Source organism: Microtus oregoni, unplaced genomic scaffold (assembly GCF_018167655.1).
Source record: "Microtus oregoni isolate MIOR12 unplaced genomic scaffold, Mior012 000013F_ref0000133, whole genome shotgun sequence".
NCBI lineage: Eukaryota > Metazoa > Chordata > Mammalia > Rodentia > Cricetidae > Microtus > Microtus oregoni.
In genome coordinates this window covers 8,716,379-8,740,681 of record NW_024543072.1, presented here as the reverse complement: position 1 = coordinate 8,740,681, position 24,303 = coordinate 8,716,379, and the positions used below count along the sequence as shown (strand labels likewise).

The window sequence follows — 24,303 nt, the reverse complement described above, 5'->3', positions numbered from 1 at the left end:
CTTCAGTTTCCTCTGTCCAATACCCTGAGCCTTCATTTTCTGGTTCAGAGATAGTGCTTTCAGATCCTGCGCGATCCTGGGAGGGACACAGAGGAAAATCCTCATTTCTGGCCTCAGTCTGGTTGTCTGTGGAATAGGCTTATTCAGAGTAGTGGCCCCAGAAGCTGCCTCCTCCCCCACTTCTCTGTGGGGGTCCAAGGCTGGAGGTGGGGTCAGGGGCTGGAAGGTCTGCCCGGGAGGAGAGGTGGCCTTGGGATGGGATCCCGGGCCGGGCCTTCTCGGTGGGGCTTCTGGAGGGGGCGGGTTCTTTGGAGCCAGAAACCCGGAGCCGCCCAGGAATTTTGGCTGGAACTGCATTTCCTTGGGCCGGGCGGGCGTGATCCCGGGGAGGCGGCTACGGACACACAAGCTGTGCTCGGTTGGCTCCTCATCATGCAACCGCTACTCTGCGCCCTGGCCGGGCTCGCTCTGCTCAGCGTCGAGGCCGGTGAGTGGGATCAGGGACCCAGGGACACCCCAGGACGACGAGGTAGGAATGAGAGAGGAACCGGTGACAGAGATACCGGTAGAAGGGGAGGGAAGGAAAGGTGATGGTGACAGAAGATAGAAACACTGTACAGAAAAGGGAAGAGATCGAGTAAAGAGGTAAGAGAGGGGGGACTGAGAGCCGAAGAGGCTTTGAGAATAACGCGTCTGGACGAGAACTAGAGCAGGGAGTTTGAGAAAAACACAAACAAGAAGGAAAGAAATGGGAATGCAGGAAGAAACGGGGAAAGAAAGATTGGGGCAAATGTAACAACCGGATGCCTAGGAGGGCACGGGCAGCCTGGGCAGAGGTCCGGTTGCAGGGTGTGGCTGCCCTCGGGCCAGAGCATCCAGGGAAGGACCTCAAAGGGCATCGTGAAGGAAGAGGAGTCAAAAGGGTCAGTGATCCAAGTAGGGTCAGCACCACCATTGAGGAGACAAATGGAATAAAGGTACCGTCTCACCTTCCAGGAGGCTGGAGGGGTCTATAGTGAGGTGAGGGGCTATCTTCCAGTTTCCCAGAACGATCCAAGGGCTGTGGCTTATCTAGTCGTCTAGGCAAGGAGTGGGCTCGGGCCTTATAGTGCCAGGGCAGACCCAGCACCAAACCTCAGGCCTCTGGCTCTCTTGGGTTCTTTCTCCAGTCAGGCAGAAATGCCTGGCACTAAGAGTGAAGCTCTGACTGTTTTTTCGACGCCCACACAGAGAAGGGAGACTAACTCCCTTCCATAGGAAGTAATTCCTATGGGGCCAATCGCTTTACATGTCACGGCATGGCTTCCGGGAGTGTAAGAAACACCGTGCCCACCACCAGGGAACAAACACTAATTCTCTCAGATCATCAACCCCTCTAGCCTCGGTTTCCCCATCTGTTAAGGAGTGACTGGCATTCTGTGTAACTCAGAGTCTACTCACAAGGCACAAGCTCCTTTCTCCTCCCCTCTCTTAGACTTCTTCTGTCAGCTCTGCATGGGTGGTAAAGATGGGGAGCAGGACTTAGCTGGTGCCTCCCAGAGAAAGGAGCTGTCCCTGCTATGAATCGCTTTTCTTGCCCCTTTGAGCCAGGACCGTTTTAAACATTGCTTTCCTTTCTGATATGCATGTTCATTCCAACAGATTAAGAAGAAAGGATAGATGTACCAATGGAGTTTCCCAAGAAACTCTCTCAATCTTCAGACACTATCCCAGCACTTAACTTTCTGAAGATATTTCCAATACTTTCCTTGTACATACTGTAGGGTACAGTTTTTCCATGACTTTTGACTATGAAAATGATTTGGATACAAAAAATAGAGTTTAAAATGACATAAAAATGGATTACTAAAATGTAATTATACTATAAGTATTAATTAAGCAACCTCACCTCTGCTGTCATCCTTGGGTTATTTTAAAGGAAAGTCCAAGCACTGTGTTTATTTTTTAAGTTTATGTGTTTGACAATTTCATGCATGTGATGAATTTTGTCGTTCTCACACCCCTCCCCTAATCCGTTCCCTCACTGAAACTTTCTTCTGGGCAAGTCCCTCCACCACTTGCGTACTTTCTTTTTTATGAGCTTAGTTAGTTCCTCTTTTTAAAATGTTTACTTTTTATGTGTGCACGTCTAAGATTATGTACGTGCACCACATCTGTGTGCAAGCCTGTGGAACTCAGAGAGGGCACTGGATCCCCACGAACTCGAGTTACAGATGATTGTGAACCACCACATGGGTGCTGGGGAATGAACTCAGGTACTCTGCAAGAACAGTAAGCACTAGTTAGTTAGCTAGTTAGTTAGTTAGCTAGTTAATTAATTAGTTAGTTAGTTAGATAGCTAGCTAGTTAGTTTTTCTTCAAGACAGGCTTTCTCTGTGAAACAGTCCTGGCTATCCTGGCACTTGTTCTGTAGACCAGACTGGCCTAGAACTCACAGAAATCCACCTACCTCTGCCTCCAAAGGCGTTGCTGGGATTGCATGCACCACCACCACCAGGTCAACAGTAAGTACTCTTTTTTTGCTGTTTTGTTTATGTTTTCTTCCCCTTGTCTGCACGGCCAGCCTTCCCCCTGCACTGAACCACAGCAAGGGTGGAACCTCCTGACAGATTTTTTGTTTTTTTTGTTTTTTTTTTTTTGAGTTATACATTTTTCCCACTCCCCTTTCTTCCTCCTTTCTCCCTCTCCACCCTTTCCCCCACTCCCAATTTACTCAAGAGATCTTGTCTTTTTCTCCTTCCTAGGTGGATTCATTTAAGTCTTTCTTAGGGTCCTCTTTGTTGCTTAGGTTCTCTGGAGTTGTGGACTATAGACTGATTAGCCTTTCCTTTATGTCTAATATCTGCTTTATGAGTGAATACATACTGTATTTTTCTTTCTGGGTCTGGGTTAACTCACTCAGTATGGTTTTTTTTTCTCGTTTTGTCTATTTACCTACAAGTTTCAAGATGTCATTATTTGTTACTACTGAGTAGTACTCCATTGTGCAAATGTACCACATTTTCTTTATCCATTCTTCGGTTGAGGGGCATCGGTTATTTCCAGGTTCTGGCTATTATGAATAATGTTGCTATGAACATAGTTGAGCACATGTCCTTGTAGCACGACTGAGCATCCTTTGGGCATATACCCAAAAGTGATATTGCTGGGTCTTGAGGTAGATTGATTACTAGTTTTCTGAGAACCGGCATACTGATTTCCAAAGTGGCTGTACAAGTTTACACTCCCACCAGCAATGGAGGAGTGTTCACCTTACTCCACATCCTCTCCATCATAGACTGTCATCAGTGTTTTTGATCTTACCTGTTCTGATAGGTATAAGATAGTATCTCAGAGTTGTTTTGATTTGCCTTTCTCTGATGTCTAAAGAAACTGAGCATTTCCTTAAGTGTCTTTCAGTCATTTGAGATTCCTCTGTTGAAAGTTCTCTGTTTAGGTCTGTACCCATTTTTTATTGGATTATTTGTTCTTTTGAAGTCTCGTTTCTTGAGTTCTTTGTATATTTTGGAGACCAGTCCTCTGTCAGATGTGGGATTGGTGAAGATCTTTTCCCATTCTGTAGGCTGTTGTTTTGTTTTATGCTTTACAGAAACTTCTCAGTTTCAGAAGGTCCCATTTATTAATTGTTTCTCTCAGTGTCTGAGAGTTATATTTAGGAAGTAGTCTCCTGTGTCAATGCAATCAAGGCTACTTCCCACTTTCTCTTCTATGAGGTTCAATGTGGCTGGTTTTATGTTGAGGTCGTTGATCCATTTGAACTTGAATTTTCTGCATGGTGATAGATATGGATCTATTTGCATTCTTCTACATGTTGACATCTAGTTATTCCAGCACCATTTATTGAAGATGCTTTTTTTTTCCTTTGTATGAATTCCTCATCAGCTAAGTTCTTTAGGGAAGTACAACCTTCCTGGTGTCTAGTATCACTACCTCTCCAGATTCCCCAATCTATTTGTTCAGGATTCAAAGCCTTATCTGATGTTCAAAGATGAACCTGAAATTCAAGATGCTCTCCCTTCTGATAGAGGGGCTCAGTCACATAGCTTATTCTGTAACTTTTCAACTCTAAGATAAACTAAAAAGCTCCCAAGAAGCAGGCACTAGCTGTGAGCTAAGGGAGACAAGGACCTGTGCATGCATGCATGCATGCGTGCGTGGATGCCTGTGAGCATGGAGTCTAAGGGAGACACAAACAGGGAGATAGAGAGAGAGACTCACTATGCCGCCCTGGCTTGTCTGGAATCCACTATGTACACTAGGCTGGCCTTGAACTCATAGAGATCAGCACGCCTCTGCCTTTTGAATGCTGGAATTGAAGGTGTGTGCTATCATCACTGAATTCTAAATGCTCTGGAAATTAAACATAATTATTTATTTCTTACAAGGGGAGACAGTGGAGAGCCCCAGTGTAGAACTTCCTTTACACAGTCACACCACCAACAGGGACAGAAGTGCCAGGTGGTTGGGTGCCAGTCCCGTCACCACCACCTTTCCGTTATGCAATCTTTCGTATGTCACTTAATCTTTTGATTTTGTAAAGTAATAATAATAATAATTTGGGGTTTTGCTTTGTTTTTAAGACAAATACTTGCTCTGTAGCCCAGGCTGGCCTCACACTTGAAATTCTCTTGCCTCAGACTCTCAGGTTTTGGGATTACAGGAACACCTCAAACTCCATGTAGAAAAACAGAACAAAACAAAAATGGTTTATTTTTTAAGGTGGAGGAGTATATATAATCCAGCACACGGAAGGCTGAGGTGCCAGAGGATTAAGAAACAAAAAAAGAGTGACTATTTAATACCAAATGGTCAGCCCTGACAACATACATAAAAGTAACATTATATAGACTGAACAGGTTACATTTAGGAATATATAGTATATGCACATATGCATATAATAAAATTAATGGGGAAAGGCCATGAATTTGAAATAGAGCAAAGAGGGGTATAAGAGAGGGTTTGGAGGAAGTAAAGGGGAGGGGAAATCTAATTATATTATACCCTGAAAACTAAAAGAGGAAAAAATCTAGAATTAAATGCCATATTCATATATGCATTCAGCAAAAAGCTTGGCATGATAAAGGACCACCAAGCAATAGTAACTTAGAAGACAGAGTATGGTTATGTCCATCTTAAGAAGAGCAAAAGCCAGGATCCAACAAATGGAACTGGTATGCAGCAGATGATCCAGTCGGGTCAGGGATACCCCAGCGTCCTTGTTGGAAAAGCCCCTCTAGAACATGGTACCTTCTGACTTTCTGCATAGATTTAGCCCTAGAGAGATGTCCTTCTATCCTAGAACCTGATCCAAGTGATCTTGACTAAATTCTAGGCTCCACACGAGGCAGAGCAAGGGGCTCCCTGACAAACGTGCTCCATCATCCTGAGCCTATATTTGTTTGTCTGGTCAATGCTTTCTGTTAATGTGATAAACTGTGGCCAAAAGCAGTTTGGAGAGGAGTTTATTTCATCTTACAGTCTGTTAAGGGAAGCCAGGGCAGGAATTCAAGGCAGGAACCTAGAGGCAGGAACTGAAGCAGAGGCTGTGAAGGAACACTTCTTACTGGCTTGTTCTCCGTGACTTGCTCAGCCTGCTTTCTTATAGAACCTGGGACCACCTGCCTAGGGGTAGGACTGCCCATAGAGAGCCAAGCCCTCCTATATCATCATTAATCAAGAAAATGCCCAGTGGTGGTGGCGCATGCCTTTAATCCCAGCACTTGAGAGGCAGAGAGGCAGGCAGATCTTTATGAGTTCAAGGTCAGCCTGGTCTACAGAGCGAGTTCCAGGACAGCCAAGACTGTTTCATAGAGAAACCCTGTCTCAAAAAAAAAAAAAAAAAAAAAAAAAAAAAAAAACAAAGAAAAAGATAATAAATGTCAATCAAACTCTCCCACAGGCTAACCCGAAAGGGTCAGTTCCTCAACTGAGGTTCCTCTCCGTAGGTGACTGTAGTGTGTATCAAGTTGGCAAAGGCTAACCTTACCCTAGCTCGTTTGTGGCATCCTCCCTGTGGTTCACAAGCACCTTTAGGTGTGGCGTCACAGCAACTCAGCAAAGAAGACAGGGCAGAACAGACAGATCTCTTACTTAAGGTGAAGTTGAGTGAGAAGTAAAGAACATCCCGTAGACTGTGCCTCTGAGTTCCGATTGTAGGCTGGTGAGGTTTAACTTGGGTGGGTTTGAGGCCTCAGCCTCCTGGGATTTGGAGAGGGTTAGTTTATTATAATTAGTAGTTTAAAAACATATGGGGTAGCTAGACAGAATCTGGGCTCATGTCTAGCCTTAGGAATAGAGCTGCCTCAGAGCCTGCCTGCCCTTCAGCCAGTCTGGTTTTGAATGGACACAGGAGAGAGAGTCAGGAGGTGGTGATTGATTGACAAGGGGCTCTTCATAGGCTGCAGCTTTACTAGCATCCCAAGGAAAACACTAACTGAGCCCCAAAGAGAAAGCATGGGAAGGACACAGACACGTTTCCCAGTGTCCCAGGAGTCTCAAATTCATTTCCGGAAAAAGACTTCAAACAAAAGAGGGAGATAGAGCATGCCTCTCCCTAAACAAAAAACAAAACAAAAAGTATCTTGAAATCTAGCTCTCTTAAAGGGCTTAGGGATCCTTGGCCTTTTTCAGCCAGAGCAGTTCCATGCAGACTTCTTCATACAATCCTTTTAAAATATCATTCCACTTCTTTTTAAGAATCATAATCCACCGGTGGTTTTGAACACATCACAAATATTTATACAAGTACTGGATGTGGTAAAGTTTATTATCCTATTATACTGAATGTGGTCAAATATCATTAACCCCAAGTGGCCAGTGTTGCTGGTAAAAATAGAATATAGCTTTGATGGTAAGTGTGGATACTTTCTCACTGCATGAGTCCTGGGTGCCTACCGTAGAAGGGCCGTGACTGGGTGGGGCCATATAGAAGACCAAACTGGTGGCCAAGCCTCTTTAGTTAGTTCAGCCAGTCCAGCACCTCTCCTGGTCTCTGGGCTCCCCTCATCACAGGATGCTGCTTCACCCATGGTCACCATCCAGGGTACAAACAAGGCTTTAATCAGAGCCAGGCTAAAGAAAACAACCCTATACCCTTGGAAATCCATTTCCAACTAACAGAGTAGGGAGGGCAGAGGGAGGGAGAAAGGGGGCTCCCAAGGCCCAAGGAGGAAGGGACCTTGGCTCAGGGTCCAGTGAGTTAACAGTGCTCTGGCCTTTCTGTAGACGAACTTCCTGACAGTCAGAGAGAGAGAGAGAGAGAGAGAGAGAGAGAGAGAGAGAGAGAGAGAGAGAGAGAGAGCCCGATTTTTGCCTTGCCTGTAGGGATAAGTCCCGCCCCTTAAGGGGCGTGTTCGCCTCGGGCTAATGTCTGCCTATAAATTTGGCGAGCAAGCTCCGAGCTTCTCGCTTCTGCTTTCCTGGTCTCCGCGGGAACGGTGGTTCTGTAAGTCTATTTCTACATTAAAGCTATATATATATTTTTACACTCTGTCTGCATTCATTTACGCCGTTACATTTTGGCGTCCAACGTCGGGCTATTTTGCCCCCGACTCAAGCGGGTAGCCCGCTAGCTAACACAGCACCCTCCCCGGTGCTGTTTTTCAGTTCGTGACTCCGGCCCCAGTGCCGAGTCCGAGACACACTCGGCGACACAGGCCCATTCTGCCTGCCTTGGCTAAGTTTTGCAGCGGAACCCCACTGCCTGAATTAGCAGAAGCTCAAGTACTTGCGGTTTTGCAACAAAAGCTGCCACAGCGTCAGATTTGGTCTGTTACAAAGTGACTTGGCCGGTTGTGGTGGCCCACGCCGGTAGGATTTGCTGAAGGAGGCAGAGGCAGGAGGATCACAAGTTTGAGGCCGGCCAGGCAGTGGTAGAGCACGCCTTTAATCCCAGCACTTGGGAAGCAGAGGCAGGCAGATCTCTGTGAGTTTGAGGCCTGCCAGGCCTTGGTAGTGCACGCCTTCAATCCCAGCACTTGGGAGGCAGAGACAGGCGGATCTCTGTGAGTTCAAGGCCAGCCTGGTCTACAAGAGCTAGTTCTAGGACAGGCTCCAAAAACACAGAGACCACCACTGGCAGGAACCGATCTTTGCAGGTAAAAAAATTTTCTTTTATAAATAAAATGTCTGAACACATTACTGTTCAAGAATTTAATGATTTTTTTAATTGTACCATGTGGGAGATTTTACAAGAGGTGTCTATCACCCCACATATATGGATCCTTCTGGGATTCGTAGTTTTCATTGGCACCAAATGGTTTGATAATAGAAATATGATAAAGTCTTTACGAGACGAATCCAGGATTCTTAAGGTAGAGATTGAACGCTTAAAAACAATTGAGAATGACAACAATCTTCTCAAGAATCAGTTTGAAGTTCTCCAGGCTGATAACAATCTTCTCAAGAATCAGTTTGAAGTTCTCCAGGCTGATAACAATCTTCTCAAGAATCAGGTTGAAGTTCTCCAGACTGATAACAATCTTTTCGAGAATCAGTTTGAAGTTCTCCAGGCTGATAACAATCTTCTCAAGAATCAGGTTGAAGTTCTTCAGGCTGATGTTAAGGAGAAATTCATTACTATGGAAGAGGGAACAGCTGATCTGGACCATAAGATTCAGTCCCTTTCTGTAGGAAATGAAACATTAACTGAGAGAATCAAAACTGCTGAATGTGACAATCGGATTTTGTCTAAAGCTTATGACAGATTGACGGAAAGATTGTCAATACAAGAAGGCACGGTTTATGCCATAAAAATTATGTCCAAAGATGAGATGTTATCTCTAACGGACAAACTTCATATTTTAGAATCCTCAGTGAAGGCTTTGGAACATAATTCTGGACAGGAGATTCAGACATTGCAGAAAGCAATGGTGAATAGAATTGAAAAGATTGAGGAATTTCTAAATTCTGATGAGGAAGAGCAAAGGGTAGAAAGGAAAATTTTAACTACATCTGTGGGTAAGTCTCTCCGGGACAATTTCCACAAAGCTCTACCTACAGCTCTACCTGCCTTTCCAGTAATAACAACAGAGAAGGTGATTGGTTCCAAAAACCCTAGGGTCATCAAGGAGGATACATGGGAACCTGTGCGTATGAATGATCTCAAGGAAATAAAACAGGCTGTCATGACTTTTGGGATGCAAGCCTCTTTTGTTAAAGAGATGCTAAGATCTTGGGCCACGACAAGCAGAGCAACCCCCTCAGACTGGCTCCAGCTGAGCTCTGCGGTACTGGAGAGTGGACCGCAATTGAAATGGAAATGCTTGTTCAGGCAAGAGGCTAGACTCTTAGAACAGCAGGAAAAAGCGAAGGGAATTGACATTTCCCTAGATCAAATTCTAGGTGAAGGGCTCTTTTCTGATCCTCAGGAACAAGCTAATTTGGATGAAAACACACTCTCCATGTGTACTACAGCAGCCTTAAGGGCTTGGGACAGGGTACAAGACCCAGGACAGAGAATGGAATCATTTGTCAGAGTTAAACAGGGTCAGAGAGAACCCTTTAGTGACTTTTTACAAAGATTAACTAAGGCTGTACAAATAGGAATATCTGACCCAGAAGCAAGACGTATAATGATTGAGTCTTTGGCTTATGAAAATGCAAATGTGGAATGCAAAAGGATTTTGGGTCCTTTAAAGCTCAGATCAGCACCGTTGGAAGAATGGGTCTTGCATACACTCAATGTTGATACATTTGATTATGGCACTGAAGCATGGGTAGAAGAAGCAATTTCCAATGGTAAAAGGAGACACCAGAATACCAAATGTTTTAATTGTGGAAAAATGGGTCATATTAAAAGGAATTGTAAACAACGGATATTCAGAAATAATAATAATAATAATGCATCTTTCAGAAATAATAATAATAATGCATCTTCTAGAAATAACAGAAATAGGAGGACTCAGCCTTCAGGTTTATGTAGAAGATGTGGAAAGGGCAGACATTGGACGAATGAATGCAGGTCTACAAGAGATAGACAAGGCAACCTAATACAGCCGGGAAACGTGAGAAGGGGGGCCTCACAGGCCCCCATGGCAAACATGGTTCAGTCATATCCAGTTTCTGCAGAGAACGTGCCTCATCAGGACAATTAGGAAGCCCCATGCCTACTGTTACAAGCAATAATGATCAGAAAGATAAGTTACGTGTGTTTTGGCAAACTTCTATAAATGATCAAAGACCTAAACTGAGAGTGTGTGTAAATGGCATTTTTATTACTGGCCTGCTGGACACAGGTGCTGATGTAAGTATCATTACCCCAGAATCTTGGCATCCGTATTGGCCTCTTCAGAATGTAAATGTTCAGCTCCTGGGAATTGGAACCCTATCTCGAGTAAGGCAGAGCACGAGATGGGTTGAATGTATAGGGCCAGAGGGACAAATAGGAAAATTAAAGCCATATGTAGCCAATATTGCAATGAATTTATGGGGTCGTGACCTATTACAACAATGGAATACTGAAATTAACATTCCTGCTAAATCTAGAGCCTATATTTCTGAGAATAATATTAAAAGATATTACAAACGGAGAAAACCAGCCATTCGGGCTGTAAAAGAACAAGCAATTGATGTCCCTTCAGAGATACCAACAGCCTTGCCTCTAAAATGGTTGACTGAGAAACCAATATGGACAAAGCAATGGCCTTTAGCTGAGGAAAAGTTGCAGGCTTTAGAACAGCTGGTACAAGAACAATTAGATGCTGGACATATAGAAGAATCTACCAGCCCTTGGAATTCTCCTGTATTTGTGGTTAAGAAAAAATCAGGTAAATGGAGAATGGTGACAGATCTCAGGGCCATCAACAAGGTTATTCAACCTATGGGCCCTCTGCAATCTGGAATTCCTTTGCCCTCTTTATTACCAAAAGGATGGCCTCTCATAGTTATTGATTTAAAGGATTGTTTTTTCACTATACCTTTGCAAAAAGAAGATAGAGAAAAATTTGCCTTCACAGTGCCTACTTATAACAATTCTCAACCTTCGAGGAGGTACCACTGGACCGTTCTCCCCCAGGGTATGTTAAATAGCCCCTCCCTGTGCCAATATTTTGTGAACCAACCATTGCAAATAATACGCAAGAAATTTCCCAAATCTATAGTATACCATTACATGGACGACATCTTGTTATCCGATTCAAACATGGATACCTTGAACAGACTGTTTGAAGAAATAAAGATACTTTTACCTAAATGGGGATTACAATTAGCTCCTGAAAAGATTCAGAAGGGAGATTCTGTTAATTATTTAGGTTATAAAATAGGTTTGCAAAAAATTAAGACACAAAAAGCACAAATTAGGAGAGATCGCCTACGGACTCTTAATGACTTTCAAAGACTGTTAGGAGACATTTCCAGTCTACGACCAGCTATTGGAATAACACCTGATTTAATAATTCATTTGAACAAAACCTTGGATGGTGATAAAGATTTAAATAGTCCCAGAGAATTAACAGCTGAAGCAGAAAAGGAACTGACAATGATTGAGGAAAAATTACAACAGGCACATGTGGACAGGGTGAATCCAGAGCTCGATTGTATTCTCGTCATACTACCATCAAAAATTTCTCCTACAGGAATTTTAATGCAGAGAGATGATATTATTTTGGAATGGATCTTTTTACCACATAAACCAAGTAAGAAACTGAAAACTTATGTGGAAAAAGTCTCTGAGTTAATTATAAAAGGCAAGCTGAGACTTCGTCAACTAGCAGGCATAGACCCAGCAGAAATTATAGTGCCTTTCACTGCTGATGAACTAAAGAAATTATGGGAAGATAATGAACCATGGCAAAGAGCTTGTGCTAATTTTTTGGGAGACATTAATAACAACTATCCAAAAAGCAAGCGGCTTAACTTCATAAAGAGAACTTCTTGGATTCTTCCTCGAATCGTCCGTGATGCTCCAATAACTGGAGCCCGTACATTCTATACTGATGCCAATAAATCAGGGAAGGCAGGTTACAAATCAGAAGACTTGGATAAGGTGGAACAAAGTCCGTATACTTCTGTCCAGAAGGCGGAATTATATGCCATTCTTATGGTGCTAAGGGATTTTAAAGAACCTATTAATATAGTTACAGATTCACAATACGCAGAAAGAGTTATTTTACATATTGAAACTGCTGAATTTATACCTGATGATACTGAACTAACCTCATTGTTCCTCCAGGTTCAAGATTTGATCAGGAACAGGCTTTGCCCTATGTACATAACACACATCCGATCCCATACGGGTCTGCCAGGTCCTCTAGCACAAGGTAATGCAGAAATTGATCAATTATTGATTGGTAGTGTGCTACAAGCCTCTGAATTTCATAAAAAACATCATGTTAATAGCAAAGGTTTGAAGAAAGAGTTTTCAATTACATGGCAACAAGCTAAGGAGATTGTAAAGAAATGCCCTACTTGCTCTTTCTATAACCAAACGCCACTGCCTGCAGGGGCTAATCCAAAGGGCACCCAAAGGAATGAAATCTGGCAGATGGATGTGTTCCACTTTGCAGAATTTGGCAAATTAAAATATGTACACCACACCATAGACACGTATTCAGGTTTTCAATGGGCTACTGCCCTGAGCTCAGAAAAGGCTGATTCAGTAATCACACATTTATTGGAAGTTATGGCCATCATGGGTATACCTGCGCAAATAAAGACAGATAATGGTCCAGCATATGTATCTAAGAAAATGAAACGCTTTTTTGATTATTATAATATAAAACACATTACAGGTATACCAAATAATCCTACAGGTCAGGCAGTTATAGAAAGATCAAATCGTACTATAAAGGATATGCTGAACAAACAGAAAGGGACTGAAAATACCCCCAGAAATAGATTACATAATGCTTTACTAACCTTGAATTTTCTTAACGCTAATGAGAAAGGAACGACAGCAGCAGAAAGACATTGGATAATGGAAAAGTCTGCTGAACTAAATCAACCGATTTATTTCAAAGATGTGCTGACCTCTCAGTGGAAGCCAGGAGATGTGCTACGTTGGGGAAGGGGTTTTGCTCTTGTTTCCACAGGAGAAGAAAAATTGTGGATACCATCAAAATTAATAAAGTTTCAATTTGAAGAGGAGAAACCTCTTGGAAAGGAGAAATGACAACTCATCCACAACGATGATATTCATACAGGTGGTAAGAAAAACATATAGAATGGGGGCAGGGTTCTGTTCTTATCTCCACAGGAAAACACTCATCTTTGAGAAATTCAAGGGACCCTGGATGTTTGGATACTGACAGATGGAAAAATACCTGCCCAATAGGAAATATCAAGACAACTGAATGGGTTGTGTAAGTAATATTAAACCATATTTCTAAATTTATAAAGCTGGTTTTGAAGTTGGACTCTGGCTCAGTCCCTCTCCAATTCCAAGCCTGTTAGTAAGAGAAAAACCCAGAGTTTCTGGAGTTTCTGTCTCATGTCAAGAGCCATGATATGGGACAGAAAGAAATATGAGTTTAGAAAACATCTTTGCTTCTCTTCATATCTATCATACTTTTCATTGAATATATCTTATCTTGTCTTTCATTGAATATATATATATATATGTCTATATGATTAATGTTTAAGTTTTTCATAATGAACAATGAGTTTTTCCTGAAGTGACATTTGAAGTTTCCAGGAAGAAGATGGGGCCCCATAACAACAACTCCACCTGGTTGATATGACGTCGTGATACTGACAGCGCTACTACAAGACCTGCTTTGGGTACCAGCTGCACAAGACAGTTCCAACTTGGTTAGCTGAAATGGTGCACATCTTATGCAACATTTTGGCCAGACCTGCACGAGAATACTCAGAGACTATTTGCAATCTTAAAAGACATTATCTTGAAATTTAACCATCATTTTACTTTCACAGGATCCCCCAGAAAGAACGTCGCCCCTATGACAGCTGGAAGTAATTCTAGAGAACGACGTCCCCTCTCCCAGTAAAGTTTGCCCTTGGGTTTAGGGACATCATTTAGGGGTTGATTATAATTAGTATATGATTGAGGGTTGGGGGAGGAATTTTATAAGCTCGGGGATCATTTTGAAAAAAAAAAAAAGAGGGATGATGGGATAATAGACAAATATATTGGTATAGATTCTTGTATATTGATACAAAGTTAAATTATATTGACTATTGTACACATGCATGTTTCTACCTCTGTTTAAAACATTTTTATATATTGACATATATTGTATTGATATATATATATATTGTATATATTTACCATATTGCAGTGTACATTTCTACCTCTGATTAAGATACTTATATAATATTTGTGTATTGATATATATTTACCTACTGCAATGTATATTTGTACATTGTTTATATTTGGAGGTCATTGTCCTCATTTGTTTCACAGTCGTTTATTGTCTTAGTCTTTAAGTTAGATAGATATTGAGAATTATATAGACTAATTGTCATCTAAGTTTGTCATTTATAATTAGACTAATCAGGTTCTTTAGATATATAGAGATTATACTCAGTATAGATAGATAATCTTCAACCTCTTCAAAGAGCTGTAGAAAATGGCCTTTAATCTAACTCAGAGTTTCGTGATAGTGAGACACAATTGCTCCTGGCAACACCGCTCTATTCCCGAGAGAATGTTGAGCACCAAAAACACTCCATCTGGAGCCTTTCTATTTGGCAGAACTGGCCTTTGGGCAAAGAAATGCCCATACCTCAACCACTGACAGAGATACAGAGCGTGCATCAATGGATAAAACAGGACTGTCATATCCTGCCAAGACAGGGTAAGATAGTTTTGAAAAGTTCCTTGCCTTTAATAATGGTATGTCAGTTATGTTAGGCCTTAGCCAAAATTGGTTGACTCAATGTTGCAAACGAGACTTTGGGTGATTGCCCAGGTAGTCAGTTGTCTCTGTCAATTGTTGCACATTTTGGATATATCTCGTTTGTTGAGTAGTGTTTATTCCCTTCTCAGATCTTTGACTGAGTTGAAGATTATATAATTGTAGTTACTCTTTACATTATTTGGACTTCTTGAGATAGAAAGTTTAGCAAAGCTTTTGTTCTCAATATTGTTTGTTGTATTTATTATTTGTTGTTATTGTATGTAGTTGTATTTGGTTTAGTTCTGTCTTATTTAGACAAAAAGGGGAGATGTAGGGATAAGTCCCGCCCCTTAAGGGGCGTGTTCGCCTCGGGCTAATGTCTGCCTATAAATTTGGCGAGCAAGCTCCGAGCTTCTCGCTTCTGCTTTCCTGGTCTCCGCGGGAACGGTGGTTCTGTAAGTCTATTTCTACATTAAAGCTATATATATATTTTTACACTCTGTCTGCATTCATTTACGCCGTTACACTTGCCTAAGTTTTTTTTCACCAAAGAAGACTCCCCTCCCCCTGCTTACTCAACCTAACTTGGTCCTCTGAGGCCTCAGGCAAATTCTGAAATATTGACAAGCTCCAGCCTATTTCTGGGACACAGAGCCTCAATCCAACCCCAGCCAGCATGGTAGAGGAGACTACAGAAGCCAGAAAGTTAATGGCTGAGGGTGTAGGCTGAGAAGGATCTTCATGGTGTCTCCAAGCAGAGCTATATTGAGGCTCTCTTCAGGGAGGGAGCTCTTTGTGCAGGACAGTTTTTAGGGTTGTGCTCCAAGCTTTCTGTCAGACTAGTCTCCAGGAGGTCTGGATGAGCTCAGATCACAGCTCCATCCAGATGTGAGAGATTAGGGCGGAGGGGAGCGACCTCACCCCAACCTCTTCCCCTGAGGGATTCTGAAGCCAAGTTAGACCTCATCACAGCTCTGGAGAACAGTGCCTGAGGCCAGTAGAGAGAAGCAGATGCTTGCTGCTCAAGACACCCACAAGCACAGCCTTCACTGGGTAAAGGATCTCAGCAAGCTCAAGTAACCTGGCTGGAGGCCCCTAGCAGAGCATACAGAGACGGTGTCTATGCAGACTCCCACCAGAACAGGCTCATCTTCCCAAAACAGCCCACCCTCGAGTAAGAAGAGCCCTCCCTGCCTTTTCTAACTAACTCTCTCCAGGCTGAGCCCCTGGCTTCAGCTGAAGCAAAATGTGGAGTCCCTTCACTAAGGCTAGTCTGGACCTCTTCTCCTGTCTCTCAAAGGCCATCTCAGATCACGGAGCGCAGCCTTCCAGAAGGGAGGTCTGAACTGAGGATCTCTTCCTCATCCCCACCATTGTATATCTGTCCATTCAGCCCATCATGGCTTCTGTTTTTAGCTAACAATCCCACCAGGCAACTGAGTTATAGTATAAAAATCTCAAGGGGCAGGGAACATGGCTCAGCATCTAAGAGTGTGTATCACCCGTCTGGAAGACCTTAATTCAGTCCCCAGCACCCATATTAGGTGGCTGACAACTGCCTGTGACTTCAGCTCCAGAGGATCAAATGCCCGCTTCTGGCTTCTGTGGCTACTTGAACTAACATGCATGTACCCAGCACACAGATGCAGCCACATACATGTAATTTAAGTGTCTGGGTCGGAGGGAGGGTTCAGCAGTTAAAAGCACTTTCTGCTCTTCCAGATGACCTGAGTTCAATTTCTAGCTCCCACAAGGAGGCCCACAACTGTCTTTTCAGAAGCCCCAGGACCAGAGGATCTGATGCCCTGTTCTGACCTTCTCAGACACTGCATGCATATACTGCGCTTACAAACATCACATAAACTAAAAATGAGTTAAATAAACAAATAAAGCTATATATATACACTCCCAGGACCTTTGCTGTGACTGCCCCGTCATGCTTCTTGCTGTCCCACCAGGCCTGGGTGATTTTGAAATAAGTCTAAGGCTAACATTTTAGCAGGGAATATTCTAATATGGGTCTCTCAAAGACCCATTTCTTTTTTTTTTTTTTTTTAAATGTATTTGTTATGTATAATATGCCAGAAGAGGGCACCAAATCTCATTATAGATAGTTGTTAGCCACTGTGTGGGCATTCAGAATTGAACTCCACTCCCCTGGAAGAACAGCCAGTGCTCTTAACTTCTGAACCATCTCTCCAGCCCCCAAAGATCCATTTCTACAAATGTAGCCAGCACACCACTTATCCTAGCTGCTTTCCTGTTTGGTGTAGGAGATCCTTCTGTTTATGTGTTGCTTTTGAAGTCAGCTTGGGTGCCTGCCCTATGGAACGTCACTGAGCACTATTGGCAGACAAAGAGGAAGGCTTGCCGCACGACTCAATTAACTGCGCCATCTTTCCGCGAAGCAGTTCTATGGACTTTATTTTGGTTGTTCAATTATTCCACTTAATACCCTCTGGCACATTTTCGGATCCAGAGCTCAAAGAAAATACTGACAAAATGATTGGACCCTCAAATGTGTTACCGGTCTTTTCAAATTCTTCAGCTGCTCAGTCTGATAGGCTGTTGGGGACCTCAGTTTATCTTCCCCAGTAATGTTTACCTGTAAATACTCTTTTTTCTATGCAGAGGAAGCCTGGCCTGTATTTCCCACTGCCTTGTTTTCTACCTGTTTGTCTTCCAGCTTCCTGTCAGAGGGAACCATTGTTTTAGGACAACTAGTCCGATTCCTGGCTTCTAAGTCACTTTCACCTATATAGGCAGAATGCCCTTATCTCCAGAGAAGGTTGCTCTTGTACCAGCTGTTCTAAAGCCTGCAGCTTTTCTTCTGTTAGAGGCCACTGTTTAACCCATATTGGTTTCTCAGGTAACCATTTTAAAGGCAGGGCCTTTAGTACCTCTGAAGGTTTGTCAATTTTTTTGTGTTTTTGTACAGCCTGAATGGCTGGTGACCTTTGCTATAATATCTTCCCCAGAAACGTAAGTTTTGGGGGCTGCAGGAATGTTAATCTGGGTATTCTATTGCTGCAATAGGTCACGACTCCACAAATTCACTGTAATATTAGCTACATATGGCCTTAGCCTTCCTCTCTGTCCTTTTGGCCCTCTGCATTAGACCCATCTCATGCTTTGTTTTACTTGAGATAGGGCTCCAATATCTAGGAACTGAACATCTACCTCTTGAAGAGGCCAATTTGGCATTGCTTTGTTGCTTGAAGTCCACATTTTGACCATTACCCTAATGAAGAATGAATGTGTTTCATAAGATACAAATTGCATGTTTAATTTCCTTTAGATCAGTCATACATATAGGCTCCCATATATATTCTTTGGCTACTTTAGGGTATTTGGTGTCAGATGCTCTTTCTGATGATATCACTGGAAAAGCAGGTAAAACTCTGGGTAAGCTTCCTGGAGTTTGGTACGTACTGATGAGGCTAAATTTTGTCTTTGTATGTATCTTGTGTCCCTGGTCAAAGAACACTGTATACATAATAAATACATAAATTTTTTTTAAAAAAGAGAAATGATACAGTCTTTACAGACTGATAGTGTCCAACTAAAAGGGACATTCAGGACTCTGGAGAAGGATACAACCAATTTGACAAATAAAACCCAGTCAATGACAGAGAGTACTGAGACATTGTCTAAGAGAATTTGTACTGTTGAGTGTATTAAGCAAACTCTGTTGAAGGGTTATGATAGATTGACTGACAGAATGTCTCTCCAGGAAGGTCATATGCATGCTATAAAAATTATGTCCAAGGATGAGACATTATCTTCACTGGACAGACTTCACACCTTGGAATCCTCATTGAGGGCATTAAAACAGAGCACTGGACAGGAGATCCAAACTCTACAAAAGGCGCCAGTAAAAAGATTTGAAAAGATTGAGGAAATTATTGAATTTAATGACCAGGGACAAAAGGTACATACAAAGACAAAATTTTGCCTCATCAGTACGTACCAAACTCCAGGATAGTTTACCCAGAGTTTTACCCGCTTTTCTGGTGATATCATCAGAAAGAGCATTTGACACCAATTGTAATAATTAGCTCGATTTGGGAAATAACCAGGCTAACTAAAAGATAAACAATTATATTTTTATTTATTATAAGGGGGAAAACTTAAGAAACAGGAACGAGAAGTCCAAGCTCAGCTGTGACGCGAGGGAACCAGAGAGAGCACCTGGGCTGTGCACCCATTTTTCTCTGGGTCCCAGAAAGCCACACCCTAACTTGGTTCCACCTCTTGAAGATAATTGGTTAACAAAGCTTCCCCATCAGAGGTACATAGGCAGAAGTGTGTCAGGATATATGTTTGCCCCCAACTTGATGAAGGCAGAATTGTAGGCTCTGCCTTTATAAGCACTTAACATAATTTGGCACCATACTCAGGGAATACCTGGTAGGGACCTGGTCAGTGTCCATCATCCTGGCCAGTATTTAATAAAGCTTACTTCAAATTTGTCTCAAAAACTGTGGTAGTGGTAGCCAGGTGGGATTAACAGCCCTTACAGTAGGTTAGACATCTGGTCCTCTCTCACTAGCAGTGTGGCTTTGGGCATGACCTCTCACCCTCTGTGCATTAGTTTCCTGGAGTACAAAATGAGGCTCATGTCAGGACATCCTCAGCATGCCACATGGTGTACAGCAGCTCAGACTGACTGGTTCCCAGTGCCGAGGCCGCTCAGTCTCCTCCCTGGATTCTACCTGATACTGATTGACTTATTCCTTCAAACATGGACTCCTGTAGTCACTGCCTTCCTCTAAAGTTGCATCCCTCCACATTCTCTAGATCTGAAATTCAAAGCACTCCCTCCAAATATTCACGGAGGCTCATGGAGGCCTTGGGTCCATGTGCTACCTTTGGTTTTGATCCCAAGACCCTGTGCTGGTTGAATCGCCCACCCACCTGGTTCTTTGCAGGCATTCCAGTTCCCTGGATGGTTTGTCCAAGGAAGATTTACATCTCTCCATGTCTTTGCAAGCAGCCAAACCTTCCCTGTCTTGACTTTACCCAGCCTAAACACTGCCTACTTGATGGCGCCCTCCTGGTTCTGGAGACAGTAGTTAGGGTGGTGGGTCATCTTCGTCCTCCCTCTGCGTGTCCTTGTGTCTGACTTCAGCACCGACGTCACTCAAGCCTGGTGTTGTACAGGACTCTCTAGTGCCACAAGGAAACCAATGGCCCCACAGTGACAAGGCTTGTTTTCTCTACAGCTGCTGAGTCCCCTGGTGCCTCCAGAGAAGATCTAGCCTGGAGCCCAGGCTGTGACAGACATGTGGCTATACAAGGCCGTTTAGACATCATGGAAGAGGTAATGAGGGCATGGGAGGAAGGGATTGTGAACTTCATGGCCATCTGCCAGCCTTTGTGCAGTACGATCATCAGGAAACACAGGCCAGTGCCTGTTTCTCAGCTGCTCTAACTAGGATGTTTGGCTGAGCGATATGTTATATATCCTACCTCTCAGGAAGCATCGCTTACACCCAGCCTGAGATTTTTTCCAAGTTGGAGAAGGTGTAAGTGCCACCATCAAATTTTGTGGAATAGCCATGAACCATAACTTGGGGTTCATAAATTTATGTGGGAGAAAGTTTTATCTTCATTCCTGGAAAATTTTAAATTCTTTCCTGCAGTCGGAGGCATACTCATTTATTTCCCAGCCACTCAGACCAGAAATAAACACACAGAAACTATATTAATTGCAATACTGTTTGGCCAATAGTTTTAGCATATTTATAGCTAGCTCTTATATGCTAAACTAACCCCCATCTCCATTAATCTGTGCGTCACCATGAGGTTGCAGCCTACAGGCAAAGTTTTGGCAGGCTTCAGCAGAAGCATCTGTCTCCTGCAGCAGCTACATGGCTTCTCACTGATTCCACCTCCTTTCTCCTCTATCTCTGCTTGGAATTCCTCCCTTATTCTATTCTGCTAAGCCACTGGCCTAAACAGATTTATTCATTAACTAATAAAAGCAACACATACACAGGACTTCCCATACTACTTTCCTTTTGTCATGTGTGTTCCAGGGATTTAACTTACATGTTAGAGTTTGTGGCAGGTGCCTTGACCTGCTGAATCACATTGCCTGCCTTTTTAAAAAAATTATTAATTTTATTTGGTGACACAGGGTCTTACCATGTAGCCATGGCTGGTTTAGAACTCACTATTAAACCAGTCTGGCCTGAAACTCATGGCAGTCGTCCTGGCTCTGCCCTTGAGCGCTAGGACTACAGGCACAGACCCACACCCCCCGCTTCAGTGTGTCCCTATACACCCTGGTCTTGTCAGGATGGCAGCAATCACTGGGCCTGATGGTAGACTGTTTCTTAGTGAGTTAATAAGTACATATCCTAAGATATTGAAATTTTGCTTTTTGGAGGGGATAACTCAGTCTGTACAGCACCTGCCATGTAAACATGTGAGGACCCAGGTTTCATCGCCAGGACCCACAAAAAAAGTGAGACATAGTGGCATGCCAGCACCGGAGGGAGAGGAAGAGACAGGAGGGTCTCTGGGGCTCGCTAGCCAGTCAACCTAATCTAATCATTGCCATAAGAGCTCCTGCCTCCAGGCCAAGGTAAGGCCTGTGCGGTGGCTGACCAGGTGCTGGTCGTCAAGCCTGATGACCCAAGTCTGAGCCTCAGGCCTCTCTCTCTTCCCCCTTCTTTTTTTTTTTTTTTGTTTTGTTTTTTTTGTTTTTGTTTTTGGAGACAGGGTTTCTCTGTGTAGCTTTGACTGTCCTGGGACTGGCACTGGCTCTTTAGACCAGGCTGGCTTCCAACTCAGAGATCTTCCTGTCACTATTGCCTAGCCTAATCCCCAGAATTTTCAAAATGGAGAGAGAACAGACCTCTACTCACTCCCATAGTGAGTGAGCCTCTACACACACACACACACACACACACACACGCACACACACACACACACGCACACACACACAGCACCGCTAAGACGGACATTTGGCCTTTCTGCTCCCTTACTCACACACACACACACACACACACACACACACACACACCACCACTAAGACGGACATTTGGCCTTTCTGCTCCCTTACTCACATACACACACACACACACACACACACACACACACACACACACTGCACTGCTCCTAAGACTGACATTTGGCCTTTCTGCTCCCTTACTCCCATAATGATAAAACAATTATTAGAGAGACAAACCATACTCTGTACCCCAAGCTGGCCTGGAACTTGTGGTGATCCTCCTGTCTCAGTCTACTGACTTTTGACCTTACAAACATCAACCACCAAAATAACATGTAGTTTTTAACCTTTGAATGCTATTGTAATGTACTTGATATTCTGTTCTGAGGTCGGGCGGTGGTGGTGCAGGACTTCAATCCAGCACTCGGGAGGCAGAGGCAGGTGGATCTCTATGAGTTCGAGGCCAGCCTGGTCTACAGAGCCAAGGCTACACAGAGAAACTGTCTCCGGGGGGAGGGGGAAGAACTTTTATTAGGTTGTCAGCAGGACCTGCAGCAACACACATCCTTTTAAGCAATCTCTAGGAAAACTTTAAAATCCCAAACCTGTCTTGTAATGAAGGTGCCACGAGGGGGCAGTGTGACAAAAGGAATGTGCACTATTGCTGCCAAGTCCCAAACAAAGAAAAAGGTGTTCCCTTTGCATGCCAGGGCAGGGGGTCCTTCAGGGGCTGAAGGGGGCAGCCTGTGATGGTGCTGACTGGGTGAGGGCCAGGATTCCCCAGCACCCAGTTCCCTCTCCACTGCATTACGCTGGGACCTGGGGCACAGTGGAATTTCTTTAGAATATCACTAAGCTAAGCTAAAGGTGGCCCAAACCCCTGTGCTTGATTTTGCCCCATCCTCCCACTGCAGACAGTGGAGAAGACAGTGGAGCACCTGGAGGCAGAAGTGACGGGCCTGCTGGGCCTGCTGGAGGAACTGGCTTCGAATCTACCCCCAGGGCCCTTCAGCCCAGAACCGGACCTGCTAGGAGGTGGTGAGTGGCTCAGATGGCAGAGGGACACCTGCTGGGTCTGTCCTCTAGGGCCACTGGCAGCTCCATCACACTGGTGGAGCCAGAACTCAGGGGATGCTATGCACCCCCAGGGACAGAATGGGTAGCACACTGTCTTCAAGTATTCTGGTCTGTGCTCCTCTGTCTATTGTCACCCTGGGCCCTGGCATCCTATTGATGCTCTGAGCAGCCCCCAGATTCTTTCTTGAGTCCTGTGTTTTGGTACTGTTATCCCAAGGGACTGGGAAGCTGGAGGGAGGAAGTTGTTGGGCACAGCAAGGATACCCCTTCAGCATCCTCTGCTGCTCACTCGGGGCACCCCCTTTTCTTACAGATCACTTCTGACCATCAGGGGTAGTGGAACCTGGCAACTGAAGAACCAAGTCAGGCTTCTTGCCTTTCTGTCCCACCTGTGTGAAATAAATGCTACTATTGGGGCCCATGACTGCTAACAATGACCTCTGTAACCACAGTCCCAACTCCTTCTGTCTTACACCCTGAACCCCACATGTTGTTCTGGCCCACAGACCTGGATAACCTGGCCATCTTTATAGGGACAGACCGCAGAAACTGATTCACACCAAGTGAGACACCTGAGGCCCAGGATGGTAACAGGACACAGAAGGCCCTTTATGTAGCATTGCTATTCAAACTGTGGCCACAAAACATCAGTAGTGCCACCCAGAAATACACGATCATCTGGGTCCCATCCAGCCATCCCCCACATCAGAATCTGTTTTCATGTGATCCCCCACTCTGCCCTCCTGGTGGTGACAGGTTGTGTGCCCATTAAGAATCCTGTTCCCTGACTGGGAATCCAAACATACTTCCAGCCTTTTTTTTTTTTTTAAGAAAAAATCTATTTCAGTAAACAAAGTTCACATTACATAGAATTCACCTTTTGCAGTGGGAAAGGGGGATGCACCATGCAAACTAAGCTGGGACCACGGGTGTACACCCAGCAAAACTTGCTCTTGTCACCGGCACCAATTCTGTGCTTCCTAGTGCTCACTGGGTGACAAAGTCATCACCAGTAATTCCAGGTCATTTTCAGCACCCCAGAACTCACTTCCCCTTCCACCTCTCCCCACTCCCAGCACACTAGAAACCTTTTACCTTCCTGGACTTGCCTCCTGTGGGCAGCTTCTGCGAGTAAAATCAGATTTTCACTGGACATTGCAGAATGTGTCAGTCCTTCGCATGGCTAAATAATACTCCATTGTATCACCCGTCTGTTCATGGGTCTTTGGGGTGTGTGCACATTTGGGCGATTAATGCAATTCACAACCCTGGTGCTTAGCTCAGACACTTTGCCATTCTTCCTCCCACTGTGGGGGAGAAGCGAGGATTGGTGCCCCAGCAGCTGCCACTCAGCTGAGGCTTCTCTGGGGTTCTAGCCAGGGCCCAGGAGTCCAGAGACACTTGTCTTTCCAGAGTGTCATTATCCCAAGCTTTCTAACATAAGGGAAGTGAGGGGAGACCTCCAGTCAG

At 43.9% G+C, this 24,303-nt stretch overlaps 1 protein-coding gene across 1 annotated transcript; it reads left to right on the top strand.

Moving 5' to 3' along the window:
• The first annotated feature begins 286 nt into the window (after positions 1-286).
• Plac9 (placenta associated 9) lies at positions 287-23,960 on the top strand. Its single transcript, XM_041662608.1, has 4 exons — positions 287-487; positions 20,021-20,118; positions 22,671-22,794; positions 23,147-23,960. Exons 1-4 carry the CDS (start codon positions 433-435, stop codon positions 23,155-23,157), a joined length of 288 nt encoding a protein of 95 aa, XP_041518542.1. The 5' UTR covers positions 287-432; the 3' UTR covers positions 23,158-23,960.
• The last annotated feature ends 343 nt before the right edge of the window (positions 23,961-24,303 follow it).